Raw genomic sequence first — 16,441 nt, 5'->3', positions numbered from 1 at the left:
TACACTTTGAATTTAGGCTTTCAGTTTGCAACAACAATTTTCCAGAGAAGAGTAAAATTTCCTAAGCTGTGTTTTTCTAGCAGAATATGTGTATGAATATATACATCTATGGTATTTTTCTCTCTGCAACAGAAACATTTGCAACAATATCTTTTGAACACTGGCCCTATATCCCCTTCCAAATGTTCTACCATCTGAAGAGCTGCCATTTTATCTCTGCCTCTGCCCCTCTTTCACACATACAGACATGTGTACACATACCATATTTCAGAGCTGGGCCCTCTGAGTTTTCAGCATTAACTTAAAATATATTCCTCTGTGTGTGGTAGCCAGAACTACTGTTACACACAGACAGATATTATAACTGGGTTTGTTTTCTAAAAAAATCCAAAGCAAAATATGCAAGCAAAAATGCCAGATAAAGATTTCTGAAATTTCCCTCTGTTTAAAAATAACATTTTTATTAGTTTGGGGTTTTTTTTTCTTCTAGGATCTGCTCTATTCTGGCTGCAGCCTTGGTGAGGCAGAGCATCACAGGAAGAGGAACATGAATTCCTGGGAGACAAGTACTGATGCAGAGGAAGGGGGAAGACTTGATCATCTAAGAAAGAGTGCAGGTTCCTAAGTAAAGCTGTGAGATGACAAGAGAGCCACAGTTGTGTTATTATGTATAGAAGGCCAGAGTTGAGAGTCTGGTTTTTTGAGGGTGATGTCCTGGCAGGTACTCTTGTGCACTTGCTGTAGTACAATGTTCCAGTGCATTCATACATCCATCTACGCTGCAAATGGCATGGGAGTGATATTTTAAAAGCAGAAGAAGAAATGAAACCACCCTGTTGGAGAGCTTTACAATGCTCAGCTGTTCCCGAGGAGTGCTTGGTGTAGTTACAGCAGGCAAAACATCCCTCCCATCTAGTCACTGGCACACAGCACAGCAACCCATTTATGTGAGCACCTGGCTGATCAGTTTGCCTGTGACAGATCTTGGCACACCCTCTCCTCTGGCTGTAAAGCTTTACTGACTTGTGTGGTTTTTCCCCCACAAACTCTTGTCTGGCATGAGAGGACTTGGAACAGAACAATTCTGGCTCTGGCAACAACAGGAAAGTACATTTTAGATAACCCTTTATGGTGCAAGCTTTGCAGCCATTTAAGGCTTTTCTGTGGGGTTGGAGAGGAAGGCCTGTCCATCATCCAAAGTCTGTTGCGGTGGGAAGGGTGCCTGTGACTGCAGAAGTCTTTGACAAAGGCCGCGAGCATCTGAAGGCTGCTCTGAGAAATGGATATGGGCTCACAGCTCCCCACAGGCTGCTGTGCAGAAGTGAGCGCTTTTCCACCGGTCATCCCAGTGCATCATTCATTAAACATAACGCCCTACAGGAAAATCAAGGCTTTGTGTTTTCCATACCCGCTCCTGCATCAGCCCTGACGTCAGTAGGTTGGAACCACGGAAGTTAAATTAAGGCCAGTGCAGTCTAATAGGCAAGGGATAGCAAATGCTAAGAAGTCAAGGTAATGAGAAAATACCTGCCATCTGGAGCTGTCATAAGCATGAATTTACATCTCTCCCCACAAAATAAATAAATCACAGCCTGCAAAACATTAGTCTCCCTGGATGCAAAGTCCCACTCCTGCCGCTGCCACCAAAAATTTTGGCCTCCCCGCTTTCTGCGTGGTCGGTGGCTTCTGCCGAAAGCCCCAGGGTGACGTGCCTGGGCGCGGGGAGACATCTGCAAGCGCTGCCCGCCCAGGCGCGACGGCTGGAGTGCAGGGATCTGCTCTGCTGCAGCCGCTCTCTCTGACGGAAAGTTTTCCTCCTGGCTCTGACAGCACTGCAGCCACTTGGGGAAGCACATGACTTCCTTGGGAGACGGTGTTTCTTATTTGTGTTGCAGGCCTCCAGCAGGCATGGCACCGAGGTAATATTTATATCAGTTTTTGTAACATCATCGCAGCAGCTGCAATTTTGGGAACTGGAGTTCTGGCTGGAAGTGGGAGAGAGAGGCACAAAGCACAACACGCCACATAGAAATGTGGATGCAAGGGGAAAAAAAAAATGGCAAGAAAAGAAAATTGGCAACCAGCCTCCTCCCCCAGAAAGCTCATTGTGTTCCCCGGTGCCAGGGGTGCTGCTTGCCCTCCAGATGGTTACCACAGTGCCCATCTGTGTAAAAGTGAGTCAATGGCAATTGCAGCTCAGGATGTGTGTGATGGGATCAGATCTGTCCCCTCAGGGTGCTTGCACTCCTGGGGGAGCAGGACAGGGGAAGGGAAATCCTCTAGCCAGGTGGCTTTCTGTGCTACAAGCCAAACAGTGTTCAGCAGTCTTCTCATACCTTCAGCTGTGAGAAAGCCTAGAGCAACACTTACCTGTGTGCAGGTAACCAGGCTGACCCAAAACTGCTGCAGCCCCATGCTGTGCCTTGGCTACCAGCACTTACAAGCTCCTTACCCCTCCTACTGGTGCCGTCATGCTGCTCCAATGTGCCCAGCTCGGGTCTCTGATCCATACTCTGCATGTGTCCTGACCTCTGTGGAGCTGCCTTGCTGTGGCTGGGAAAGCCCCAGAGAGGTAGGACAGGGGTCCTGTCTTCCAGATTATTTACTTGCTGCTTCCCATGAGAGGCATTCTCTCCTTTTCTGCCCTCTGGCTTGATTTCAGTGGTGTTTAGCCACTGGAGGTCTGAGAATTCTCTGGTATGGGGCTGGAAGTCACAGCTGTCTGAAAGACAGACAAGTTGTCTTCCCTGTGTCTGTTCATTCATCTGCCCTGCAGATGCAGAGGCAAGTGAGTACCCTTGGTGGGTGCCATGTGTGCAAGAGGGGCTCTCCACTGCCCATGCATGTTCTCAGTAGGTGGTTTCTACCTCTACTGCCAAACAGCAGCAGCTGGCAGAACATAGGCCTGAATTCTTCCCTGTCCATTGCTTTTTCTCCATGTAACTCCACTGGCCTGTGGAGTTATGTCTGACAGAGGAGGTGTCACACAGTCTCCAGATACCTTAGAGCTTGGTGAAACTTCAAGAAAGTTGACATGAAGCTAAAAAGCTCCCACAGGGTGCGGCCCCAGACCTGTTAGGTGATGCACATTTCATCATGGGCAAGAGCTGAAGGTCATTTGACCCAAATATAGCTGTGTGGTGCAAAACACCTTCATTGTCCTGGACACCACAAGGTCTCTAGAAAAAGCTGGGCTGCCAATGAGCTCTCCAGTTCATGTGTCCTGCAGCCTCTAAAGGACTGCTGTGAGCACCAAGCAGGGAAACCATCACTGTGTCTGCCTGGGAGGACTCCTGAAAACCAGCACCTGAAGCTGCATCACAGGCTCCCTGAGGCAGAGACACCACCAAAGACTGGCAACATGGTAAGCATGGCTTCTTGGACTGTGGACCTCAGAAAATCCCCTCCAGTTTCCCATTTAATAAGCTTTTGGGCCATAAACACTCCTACTTTGTCCCAAAAAGAACTGAAACTTCAATGGCCAAATTGTTTCCTTAGCACAAACATTCTGAAATGTTCCTGGTGAGCAGAGTAGGGGTAAGAAAGGCAGGGAGAGGAGGGAGGAAGAAAAGACATGCCAGCTGTGGTGGCAGATCCTCTGAGGTGGCGTTGGGAGGGCTTGGCAACATTTTCAGCATTGTCCTATTGCAACAGGAAGGAGGAGGATATACAGAGGTTACTTAAAAGCCCCCAACATTTTCCCTGCTTCCATTGCACTGCAGAAATTCTGCAAGGGAGAAGGAAAAAAAAAAAAAAAGGACTATCTGAAAAGAAGGTACCCTTGATAACTGAAAAAACTTCCTTTTAGAGCTTACTTCTATTAAATAATTGCTACATTTTAAATTGCTGTTTTCAGGGGCTTTGGGAAGAAGTTTTCTTCTCAGTCATTAATATTTTCTTAGAAGGGTTGCATGGCTTTTGCACTGCTACATGCTTACACTGAAATAGATGTGAAAGCAATTTTGAGTAGCTCAAAAAGGCTCTGATCAGCCTACATCTAAGATTTCCCTTAAGGATCTTTGTGGGAGAGAAATAAGTGGATAAGTGCTTTTTTTCTTTTCCGTTTTTCCCCTTTACACCCCTCTCTCATCCCCCCTCCCCCTCTTTTTCTCAAAAGTGTATTGTCTGGGTGCAGGAGTTAGCCTTGTAGATATTGGATGTTTGTGTGCATAAGGACAAAAATACAATTCTCCACTTATCCACAGACTGTTGTAGGCTGTAATGTTTGGCTTGATTGCAGTATGACTTATAATGTCATTTTTATTAGGGAGAGGTAGTGTGTGATGCACTTTCTGAAAATATAATTTGCTCTTTTGGATTCAATAATGCTTTTATGGAGGATGAGAGAGTGAAAGATTTTCCAGTTCTTTTACCTGAAACTTCCTGATGTTTTTAGTGCCCTTCCTCTGCTAGGCAAGTACTTCTGTGTTAGACTTCCCTCTCCTTCTCCCGCCCCCTCCTTCTTCTCTTATTCATGTGTTTTGATGAACACAAAATGCCTTCCAATCCTTAGAGAGCCGTACTTATCATTAGACTGATGTTTTCTGCCTCTCTGGTTTTATTTATGGAAGTCTAAAAATGTGTAGCTCACTGGCACCCCACATTGCCTTTGGCTTCTCCCATCTTGCACGTGCCATGCTAGCTCATGTTTGCTTTTTCCTTGAGCTCTTTCTTTCATGCTATTGCAACTTTTTTTTAGCACAGGATGTCTGAAACAACGAGCACCAATGAGGAGAATAAACTTCCTTTGAATGGGAGAAGAGCCATCCCACCAAACTACTCCAATGATGAAGAAAATGAGGTTCCTGAGATGGAAGCTTTTGGATTGATACCTAGAGGATTTAATCCTAGAGGTACAGTGTACAATTAAGCTGTAAATCTATTTTTACATCTTCCATACTCTTAGCACAGGTCTGTGAACTAAATCCAAACCACTTTTTCCTTACATCTTTCCAATTCAGACAGATTTTCTTACTGTTCGTGGGAAAACTTACTGAAACCACCTGTGTATATGGAAGTGTTAACATGGGTTATGGGTGTGGAAAGTGAGGAGTAAAGAAGCTGAGTGACCAGTTATCAGCTTGAACTGTGAGACTGGTTAAAAAAAGGCAAGAATGGATTTTTTCCATTTTGATCACAATCACAGAGTCACTTTAAGAAGCCACTGGCTTCAGGCATGGCTGTGGCAGCATTGGAGTGAAGGGCCAGAAAGAGTCTGTTCTCTTAAAGGCTCATCTCATTTATATGGCCTTAAGCTGCCTGTGAAACTGCTGCAAAATGTTGTCTGGCAGGGAAAACTTTTGCTATATATGTTCAGCTCACTCACAAAAAATGGGACGAAAGGGAATACCCATATGATTATTTATACTCCTGTGAAAAATGTTTTAATCATTTGGCTGGGGAAACAAAACAATATCATGGTAGAGAATAGACAAATCAAAGTATGTTCCCAGTGTCAGCTCTTTGGAGTCAACCAGAAATAAAAAATATGTAAGATCTGGTTTAAAAGAAAACAGGATGAAATTCTGAATGACTCATTAATAAAATTATGTTAAATTTTTTGCCTATTTGAATTGAACAGCAGAAGTTGTTGAATGTGGCAGCTCAGGGTAGCTGGATGTAATACTACTTAATGCTCATAGGAGACTTTTCACCCAGAGTTGAAGGAGTGCTTAATAAATGTGGACAAGAATTAATTACTGAATTTCACACACTGGGAAACAGGCAAAGAGATTTTAAGTGACAAGTTGCAAAGCATTATTTCTGTAATCCTAATCATGTGCTTTAACCACAATCCCCTCCCCACACACCCCTCCCTACCCCCATCTTAATACTTACACATTTCTTTTATAAGTATTTGTTTTTTAAAAAATGCCTGAGCAAACCAACTGGCCATTCTGCAGTTAAGACTGCAGAAATTTTGCTTGAACCTGTTCTGACAATCCTGTAGCTCTGGGGCAAGTGTGTGTGTTTAAATTGTCAAGTGCAATGCAGTGCAGGTCCCAGCTAGACACTGTTTCAAACTCAGCACCCTCACAGAAACTGGAGATGTATTACTGTGGGACACCTTAGAAGGAATGCAGCCTGTAGCTAAAGCCCACCAGTACCAAGAGAAAGATTCCTGTTGCCTTTTGATGTGCTTCTCATCAAGCTCTGAATGAAGTCTGGTGCTTGTGGGTGGCAGCCTCCTGCTTTTCAGAAATGCAGTGGAAACAGGAATATTGGGTCAAGTGAGTTGAGGCAGGAGCCCAACATGTCCTTAAGGTGATGGTGTTGTTGAGAAGAACATCTTTTCTTGTCCAAAGCAAGAGTTTTTGTAGCCATTGGGTAAACCTGGCTATGGGACTGGTATGGCTGAAAATTAAATCTGTGCATAATAGCAAAACTCTTTGTACAGCTGGATCACCTCTGCTGTGCGATTCTCTTTAATGCTTGTAGCCAAAATATGCAAGAAGTGACCTGAAGGGTCCCTGAAGGGACTGTAGCAGTGTTTTGGTGCACATCAGCTGTGATCTAAGCCTGTGGTACCAGCTGATACAAGAGTGGTCTCTGGACATACTGTCTGGGGCAGGTTGCCTAGGTCACCCGTCAGAGCACATCAAAGGTTTCTTGCCCCGTGGAGCTCAACATGACATTCAGGAGCTGAGCTTGCCCAGAGCACTCTCAGTGTTGTGCTTGGGGGATAAAATGATTGTCCATTGGTCAGAGCAGGAGCAGCACAGTGCAATGAGGCCCTAGAGCTGGGAGCACATCCCGGCAGAGAGCTGCTTGTGACACCTTCCCCTTCTCCTGCACACCCCTACACTTCTGGGCTCCAGATTTTTCTGTGGTGGTTCCCAGATTTCGTTGCCATAACACACTGAAAAAAAGCATACAAGTGCTTTTATCTCTGCTATTACAATGGAGGTGTTTTGTAGCCTTTGGACACCTGATATAAACACCTAAACACCTGTGTCTTCACCTGTGTCAGACTGTAGCCAACACAGAGCCATCGGGTGAGTGCAGGTGAGGGCACAGGCTGTCCGGAGAGTCACTGGATGTCAGTTCCATGATGATCTGTACCCTTCTCTCAGCTCCACTGCCTGCAGCAACCAGCCATCAGCTGGCCATAATAAGCTGTTACATACCAGGTTCACATCATTTAGATGCCTAAATTTAACTGAATTCTGCCCTTGATCTGTGCAGTGTAGGAGTCTACAGCTGAGCTCGTCACCCTCGTTTCCCTTGACAGCCAACAGAGAGAAACAGGCATTTTTAGGGTGTGATTCACTTGACCTATTTTAGCTACTACTCTCGGATGAGGTAAGACCCTGTGCTTGCCTAGCTCTCTGCTGACACCCACTTCGACTCCGCTGAATCACAGCCGGGGCGAGCAGGGCGGCTGCCCTGGCCGGCTGCGTCCCCAGCCCGGCCAGTGGCTGTCTGCTGCTGGAGCTGCGGGAGGAGATGCTCATGGGAGGCACGGAGCACTTCTTCAGCAGGAAGCCTGTGTCCCTGGGAACATCCCTGTGCCTTGTTCTCCCCCTGGCTCGTTCTGGCCAGCTCATCTCACCACAGTGTGTCGTGAGTGGGCTCCATGGGGAGACACAGCCCTGTCATCCCACTCACCCTTGCAGAGTCCAGTGAGTCGCCAGGCATTTGTGCTTCCCCTGCTAGCGGAGTGATGGGCATTTCCTTTGGAAATTCACGCTATTTTTTGGAGTAATTCAAAGCTCTTCCTCTCTGGTTGTCTGAGGAAACCTGATGTTTGGAGGCTATTCTTTTTATTTGAAAAACTGTTCAACTTTGTGCTCATTTATTGCCCTGCAAGCTTAACATTACACAAGGTTTAAGAAGGCATCATACTGTTGCCTCTTGTGCAGCAAACCTGCTTGCCCTGAACAACAGACCAGGCTACTGGCAAACCCTCAAGTGGACTTGACTTCAAAGGAGGTCTCAACTTGCCACCTGTCCCTCACAGCTGAGCATCGCCTGGAGCTTTCCTTTGGATCACACCCTGGTGCTGGTCTTAGCACATCCCATTACCCTGCTCGTGTTTTGCTCTTTGTAATTACCATTACTGCAATTAGCACAGGCTCAGCCATGGGTTATCTTCCATGGCAAGATTAACGTACATTTTAACACTGAGCCCAAAAATGAAATGTGTTTTTTGCAGATGTGTATGGCTGTGTTCTGAGAGGAGCTGTGTAAAGTCCTGTGATAAATGAAACAAATGCTGAACTGAAAGCCCAGGATGGCTTAGCTTTGCAGTTCCACGAAGAGGCTACCATGCAGAGGAAGGGTGGGGTCACTGTTGCCCCCATCTTCTGTTTTATTGCAAAACAGGAGATGAAAACAAAACAAACCCTCAGCTCTGTTTTTATGCCTCTTTGGAATGAGGGACAAGCTGAGCCAGCTTCTTATTGATATTCACAGAACCCCAAAATATACAGCTTTTACATGTAGTGCTTTCGGCCCAGATGGGTTTGAAAGATGTAAGGGGAGAGATTGCTACCTGTCCCCGCTTCATCCCTGTGCAGAAAATTTCTGCCTTGTGTAATTCAATTGTGAGTTCTGTCAGCATTTTTTGAAGAGCATTGGTAAGTTTTGCAAGGAGGGAGGTGAAGATGTGCCCTACTTCACTGAGGGGCAATGGGAATGATTTCTGAGCAAAATGTTTCATACAGACAAGTCTGTAACCTCAGCCAGTGCTAAAATCAGTGGATTTTTACAGAAGTTACTGCAGAAACCTGGTGAATTGAGCAGAGAATAACAATCACGTTGTCATGGGACTCTAAGCCTGACTCGGGATTGAGCAGAGTATTCTAGCCCTTTTGCAGATTAGGGTTAGCAGGAGGCAGATGGTTTTGGGTTCAGTTATGAAGGGCTTTTCCATGAAAGGTTCCTTATCATGCTGTGTCCTCAAGCATATTACTTTCCTTCTGTTTCCTAAAGGACACGGGTAGGGATCTGAGGGATGACACAAGCAGGAGTGGGACCTACTCCCATGGCCATTACTCCCCTGTCTGTCATTGGCTGTTGCCCAGAGCCCAGGATGGAGCAGAAGGACCATGCTGACCATGCTTCCCATACAGTGAGGGTGCTGCCTGCAGGGCTCTGCTGCTTGTCCAGAACTGACAAATTAAACCATTGTGCTGAGCTTCTGTCAAAGGGGCCACATTCAGCCTTCAATGACTTGAATGTCTGACTCATTTACTGAGCACATCATTCTTGCCCACAGTGTGCTTAGTAGAAAGCCAAATTAGCCACCATCACAAATACACATAGCTCCACCAGCTGCTGTAAATGTGCAGCTCTTTTTGCCAGGCATGAGTTTGGCTCTGTCACTCTAAGCATAAAATGCAGGAATTAGCTTGTTTCTAACTGTCAGCACCTGGAAAGACAAGCTGAGAGCTGCAAATCTAGCTTTACTCTGCTGTCTCTCTCCTGGGGGTGAGTAGTAATGGTCCTGCTCCTCCTGGCAGAGGTTTCACAATTATGTGCCTAAGCATGCAGGCGACAGAACAATGTCCAGTTCATTTTCATGTGGTTTCTCATAGTGTGAGAAGACTCCCATTGTGCAGATTCATGGTGTGGTACAGTCATGTAGCTTGTGGTGTCTGCAAATGCCTGTGGCTATCCCAGTGCCACCCCACGCTGGTCATTTGCTGCACAAACTATTTATAATTTGCTATAAACCTTTATACAGCCTAAATTTGAAGGGAGCAAAGCTTTGCCTGTGTATGTTATAGATACCTACTGCTGCTTGCCTGTAACTCTATGCTGTAATTATATGCCGTAATGTTATATTTAGTTTTCATAAGAAGACACTAATAGCAGTGGAGGTGTACTGAGAAGCTGAGACAAGACACATGCAGTACACCCAAACCTTATCTAATACAGGCAATCCAAGCTCTCAGCTGAATGCAAGATCATTAACTGCCTCTCAGGCTCTTCAGCTCTCAGTACTGGCAGCATTTTGCAAATGAGGTATTTAAGTGACACAAAGCCCCTGTGAATTTGCATTTTATAAATGGGGGGCTGCAAGAAGGGAGACACGAAGCCCCAGCCATCAGTCCCACTGATTGCTCTGGTAAATTTGTGGCAGCAAGGCCCAGACTCGCAGAAAGCCAATGCCAATGGATAGATGGGTCCAGACTCTCCTTGGGGTCATTCAGCATCCAACACCTAGCAACCTGCTCTTTCTGTGGTTGCTCTCACCATGCACTAGAAGCCTTTTGGCAACTGTGAAAATGGCATGTGGACAGAGAAGTGTCTGTCCATAAGCCTCTTCTCAGCCAGGAGTATGTAAACCCCAGACAGATCCAGCATGTTCCTGTTGCATGGTGTTCCTTCCCTGGAGAAGGGGAGGACAGGGCCTCTAATGACGATACCAATATTGACATTTCAGCACACTGACTCCTTCCCCCTCTGCTCATTTACGTGTCTCTGCAGATTATCTGCGTGTTGTGGATATTTATATGTTCAAGGACCCTCACGAGATCAACAAGCAGGAGCACCACACTGACAAGTACTACAACCCCAAGCTGATAGTGCGTCGGGGACAGGCTTTCCAAATCCAGATTGACTTCAACCGACCTTACAAGCCACAGTCAGACCAATTCTGGCTGGAGTTTTTGATGGGTAAGTGCCTGGCAGAGGCTGTGTCTTATCAGCAAAGCAAATAGTCTCTCATAAACAGGAAAACAGCAGAAATTAATGGCTGGGTCTTTTCCTGTTATGATTGATAAACCATAAAAACAGGCTTAGCCATAAGGAAGTGTTTTTCTAAAGAGAGTTTGAATCCTTTCTTGAGAATATCAGCAGAATTTCATGTGAGAGAAGAAAGAGCAAAATCTGGGGGTTTCCGTTTCATAAGAAGCTGTACTTTTTTGAGCTTTCAAAGTTATGTCTGGTTAATGCTGTATGGCAATGCTGAAAGGTAGGTGGAATAGGAAACCTCTTTTGTTAGTGTTTAAGAGATGTAGGGAGGAGGAGTCTGTTGTTTGAGGTAGGAGAGGTGAGTGTATGAACTGAGATAGCAAAATATTGATTGCATAAAGATGAAAAGTTACACCAGGTGGAAAAGTCTTGCAACTTTCAGCCTACATTTACAAACAACTTAGTAAGAAGAGATAAAGTTCAGCGACTGTAATTTTGGACCAGAAACAGAATCATAGAATCTCTAAGGTTGTAAAAGACCTCTAAGATCATTGAGTCTACATGTTAGCCTAGCACTGCCATGTTTACCACGAAACAGTGTACCTAAGTAGGGGTGGTGATTCCACCACTTCCCTGTTCCACTGCATGGCTACCCTTTCAGTGAAGAGATTTTTCACAACATCCAACCTAAACCTCCCCTGGTACAACTTAAAACTATTTCCTCTTGTTCTATTGCTTGTCACCTGTGAGAAGGGACCAGCCCCCTCCTTGCTACAGCCTCCTTTCAGGCAGTTGTAGAGTGATAAGGTCTCCTCTGAGCCTCCTCTTCTGCAGGCTAAATACCCCCAGCTCCCTCAGCCACTCCTCACAGGACTTATGCTCCAGACCCTTCCCCATCTCTGTTGCTCTTCTGCTGGGCACACTCCAGCACCTCAATGTCTCTGTAGCAGCGAGTGTTCCAGAACTGAACACAGGATCTGAGGTGTGGCTTCCCCAGTGCTGAGAGACTTACTCAGGATGACATCAGAGACTTTCTTGATTTACTGCTGAAAGAGAAAGAGAGCTTTTTTCCTCTCGTTGAGAAGTCTTCATCAGAGACCCAGGTCCTAAGGTACCTGTTGATTCGCTGAAGGAATGGGACTAGAGAAAGGCATGACCTCACTAGAAAAGGAGAGAAGCTAAAGGGTTTCCTGCTATGCTCCAAAGATAGCCCCACCAAATTCTGGTCCCTACAACACAACCCTGGGAAACACCCAGCTTCATCTAGATTGATCTGGGAGTTTCTGTGTTAAGACGTCAACGTTCCCCTTATAAAGTCTTTAAAGTAGGTTATAATTGATGTTTTAATTTACTTTCCTGTGAGATGCAGATCTGAAATTTGTAATGCTGACTTTTTTCCATCATTGAATTATGATGATGTGGCGATTTATTAGATTTGTTGCCTTCTAAAGCTAGATGGGCGTTTATCTCTTAAACATATGTGCAGTGAAAATGTTACTGGCTGCACATTTTTTTTCCATGGCTCTCTTCTTTCTAATTTAAATTAGGGTTGGGAGGCATGTTATGACAGTCCAGTGAATGATTGGCTGAACAGCCACAAGTGCCTTTAAAAACTTAATATGCATAAATATCATTAGTTCTTTTGGGATTTAATTAAATTCAAGATTGTTCCCTTAATCTTTATATGTTTAAAACAAACAGCTGTATCAAGAAGATGTGGAAAATGGAACATTTGTTTTTTATTGCACTCTGTGCAGTTTGCATTTGTTTTAATCAGATATTCTATATTGGAAGAAGAAAATTAACACTTCTTTTGACATTGCACAATCCGCTTAAGAGAACACATTCACTTATTTTTCTGTTGCTCTTTCCTAACACATCCATCCATGGTTTGTACCTTGAATCTGAAAGTATGGATAAAAATGTTCTAATCTTCAGCCATGGTAGGAATGGGGTTAATACAGCCTGAGCCAGGGGAGCCTCTGCAATAAACAGCTCTGAATGATTCCTTTGGAGCTAGCCTTGAGTGTGTGGTGGAATTTCCCTCCCTCTTCTTCGCTGTTGCTGTCCTTCCTGTGACATGGTGTCCATGCGTGGTGGCTGACAACTGGCTGCAGATACAAGATAGTGTTCAATGCTATTGCCCTCCCCTGTTTTTTCTTTGCTTCTGTGAGCACAACTGCCCTCATGTTGCAAGGACTTTAACTCACAGAGATTCAGCTGGGAGGTGTTCAAGCTCCTCTTCTGGGAACTAGTCAACACTCAGGGCTCTGCAAATGTTTCTCTTTGTGAACATGTGGTGAAAATGCAGTACATTTGTTCTCAGAGGCTAGCAACAGGAAGCAAAACAAACACAGTCCACAGCAGAGAAGGAAAATTCAGAAATTATATGCTTGACTCTTGCCACTTCTCCTTTTAGTATTGAGTCCAATGTTTAATGCTGAGAAGAGAAAGGAAATTTACTTAGGAAAGACAGCTGACTGCTGAATGCCTCAGTGCTGTGCTCTCAAACCTTTTGTCAGAGGGAGCTGTGGCCATTTTCTTCCAGTTTTTTTCAGTTTATCTTCCTGAAGGGCTGGCTCTCACCTCTTGTACTGCCCGAACAGCAGAACCCAGACAAAAAGCTCTTGCCCAGGTTGCCTGTGAGCAAGGGAGAGAGGCAGGCACCTCCAAACAGAGTTTAACCCTGCTGTCTGGGATGAACTCTCTTCTGGATTTTTTTTTCTTCCTCTCTTGACTCTCTCTCTCATAGACCAGACTCTGGCTTTAAGAACACCAAAAGCAGGGAAGGTGAATCCTGCCCTTTGGTACTGTCAGGCAGAAGCTATCCCTAGGGAGTGGCTTAGACAACAGCCCTGCAGCAGAGGCAGCTAGAGCTCAGAGAAACTTTTTGTTCTGAAAGGAGTATACCTCCTAGGAATGTGCTGAGTTTGGGAGATTAAAGTGATGGACACACGGAAATGTTGGCAGGCTGTTGTAAGATGACCTTTCCAAGGAGCACTCTGTGTGCCTGAGCAGTAGATTTCAAATGGTGCAGCAGAACTGTTGAATAGAATAATCTCAATTGGAGGGGCCACTGGAGGTTTCATGTCTAGCCCGTGGTCAAAGTAGGTCCAGCTTGTCCAGCATCTCTGGGTCTTTCCCCATTAGTGGGTTTTGAGTATCTCCAAGAGTGTGGATGTTTCCCCAGACCAGGAATGTGGACCAGGCTGTCCTGAGTTTTTGAGTATCTCCAAGAGTGTGGATGTTTCCCCAGACGATGTGGACCAGGCTGTCCTGAGCTGCAGAATATTTTGAGTGGTTCAAGGTTCTATTCTTGTAAGGTACAAAGTTGGTCTATAGGGCTGGCTGGCCTTGGCTCCCAGGGAATTCAGCTGGAGCTGGGAAAACCTGAACTCTCCTTTTGCAGGGCTGTGCCTGCAGTGGAGGCTGTTTGTACAACAGTGTCTACGAAGCTATTCAGAAGTTATTAGTTCCCAGCTCTGAGAAAGTTCCCCAAGTTGACATTAATCCATCACAGAATTTTTATCTATTAAAGACTAACTTTGATCCTGAAAAATGTGACAATTGTAATGGATTGGTCCTGTGGGTGTGCACAGAACTATTCTATTTCCGTTATTCCCTAAAATTTACTTTCCTTTCTCGGTTTTTTTCACTCCTATTTTTTCTTCTTTTGCATCATTAAAAAGATGATTAATGAAGCAAGTAAAGCAAGTAGAGACTGCTTAATCCTTCTAATTGATAATGAATCAAGGGTACCTGGGACAAATACTTCTTCTGTCATGTGAAAAAAGATCTGAAACACTCAGAGAACAATCTTTAATTGCAATCCTTTTTAATCCACTGTCCATTTAAATGCCATTTTCACAGAATTCATGGGTTAAATTGTATAAACAAATACATATATGTGTGTGTATCTGTGTAAATATATATTTTTTGTATATCTGTATGTATGTATATATATATATATATGTGTGTGTGTGTGTGTGAACATATAAATAGTTCACCCCAATCTCTTGAAAGGCACTTTTACAGACATCCTTCTATGATAGTTCTTTACGACTGAAGTAATTCTTGCTTTAACAGACTGTTTTCTGTAGAGTCATCCCTGGTGAAATTGACTGAAATGCTAACATGTGAAGTATTATAATTCAGTTTTGCACATAATCCTTTATTAAATTAAGACCATAGTTGCCTGCCAAAGTATGCAACACAATGAATGTGCCAAAAAATCCGCATGGAAAAATATCCACTTATAAAGAGTAATTAGATGTAATTCCAGTTCTTGTGCTGGGCCTCAGCCCTGCCACAGTACCTATGGTTTGAGAGCTGCTCCAACACCACATATTTCCTTCATTTCTGCCTACTTCCTGGCTTTTACAAGAGGAAAGGTGAGCATCACCACTTGGGTAAAACTTGTTTTATTGGTCTGGGGTTGCGATGAAAAAGCCACAGGAGAAGTGCAGATGCTGTGCTTATATCTAGTTCCCCACAGTTTGATTAATTCCAGTTTGTTTGGAGCCTCAGTGAACCCAGAAGAGCCAATGGACTTCCTCACTCCTCTTGATCTGTCCTGACTCCTACCTTTGTGGTGGTGGGGATATTTTGTGTTCCTCTTTGTTTTCCACAATGCAAGGCTTAGCCTGGCTGAGCATAGCTCCCACACCTGGGGCAACCAGTTTGGTGTGGGTGCTGCAAAGTTTCCACTGGCTCTGCTACACTGGCAGGGATTTCTCTGAAAAACAGATGAATCATGAGATGGGCTTATACAGCCCTCAATCTTGCTTTTAGTAGTAGTTTCCAGTATGTGGCTGTAAATCCTTGAGGGGTTGATGAGTTTATATGGTGCATCCTGACTCTAATGATGTATTTCCCCACATCCTCATAAATTGCTGTCTGTTTGTGTTTTCCTTAAATGGCTTCATAAATCCATATATATTGGTCTAGCCCTAAATGTTATTATGGACGTTTTATTCATTGACGCACTTCTGGAACGACTGTAAATTCCAGTCCCCCAGGCTACTATCACCTTTCCACACGTGTGCATGTGTGGATTCCCATGCACCCATCCATATGCTCTCCTCAGGCTTCTATAAATCATTGGCTTCTGGCCTAAGATCAGAGGAGAGACTTACTGCTCCTTTTTCCACAGTCTTCCCAAGCCAGTTCCAGAGGGATAGTTATAAACACATCAAAGAAGCTAAGAACATAAAGATTTTACAGCTGATCCCATATGGCTTATTTAGGTGATACCAAATTCCCACTTATAGTCAGCAGGATATCTGAGTTCAACTAAATAACCAGAGGTCCAGTTCAGGATATGCACACCAGAATCAATGGAGTTCTTCACATTGTCCTACAGTGTCCACTGCCTTTCCCTGTTTTCACAGCAGAATTGGGCCAGGAAAGATTCCAGGATGATTGAGGTTTTGATGATTTTGTTAGGCAGTAATTCTACCTTAGTGGGAAGTATTGCTCCCTCTGCTGTCGCCTGTTCTCCTCAGCAGCTCTGGGGCAGGGCAGGTTGCAGCCAGCAGAGGTGTTGGAAAATGAGATGTTCCCCAGTACTAGGGATGGGATGGTGAGCTGAATTCTTACTCTGGGTAAAAGTTGCTATTTGGAAAACTTTGGAGATCTTCATGTTTTAGGAGATTCCTTGGCACTGTCAAGAGAACTAACCAGTCTAGAGGACACATTGAATTGGTAGGTAACTCAGCATTGTGAGTTTTTTAGATCCAAAAACACCTGATGGTCTAAACTTGGAGTCTCATTTTGTGACAGAAAAAATAATTTATTAGCA

The 16,441-nt window shown here is 44.6% G+C and overlaps 1 protein-coding gene across 2 annotated transcripts in view; it reads left to right on the top strand.

Moving 5' to 3' along the window:
• The first annotated feature begins 3,725 nt into the window (after positions 1-3,725).
• F13A1 (coagulation factor XIII A chain) overlaps positions 3,726-16,441 on the top strand; it is a 59,510-nt gene continuing 46,794 nt past the window's right edge. Inside the window, exons 1-3 of one of the 2 annotated variants that reach the window (XM_041475427.1) lie at positions 3,726-3,775; positions 4,700-4,853; positions 10,435-10,623. In XM_041475427.1, coding sequence (XP_041331361.1) covers positions 4,706-4,853; positions 10,435-10,623 — 337 coding nt within the window. In that variant the 5' untranslated portion in view covers positions 3,726-3,775; positions 4,700-4,705. The remainder of the gene's footprint in view (positions 3,776-4,699; positions 4,854-10,434; positions 10,624-16,441) is intronic. The other variant, XM_041475428.1, reaches the window with a different exon arrangement.

Source organism: Pyrgilauda ruficollis, unplaced genomic scaffold (genome assembly GCF_017590135.1).
Source record: "Pyrgilauda ruficollis isolate IOZ18807 unplaced genomic scaffold, ASM1759013v1 scaffold35, whole genome shotgun sequence".
In the NCBI taxonomy this organism is placed as follows: Eukaryota; Metazoa; Chordata; class Aves; order Passeriformes; family Passeridae; genus Pyrgilauda; species Pyrgilauda ruficollis.
Note: the sequence above shows the minus strand (reverse complement) of the source record. Positions and strands in the feature narration are given on the sequence as shown.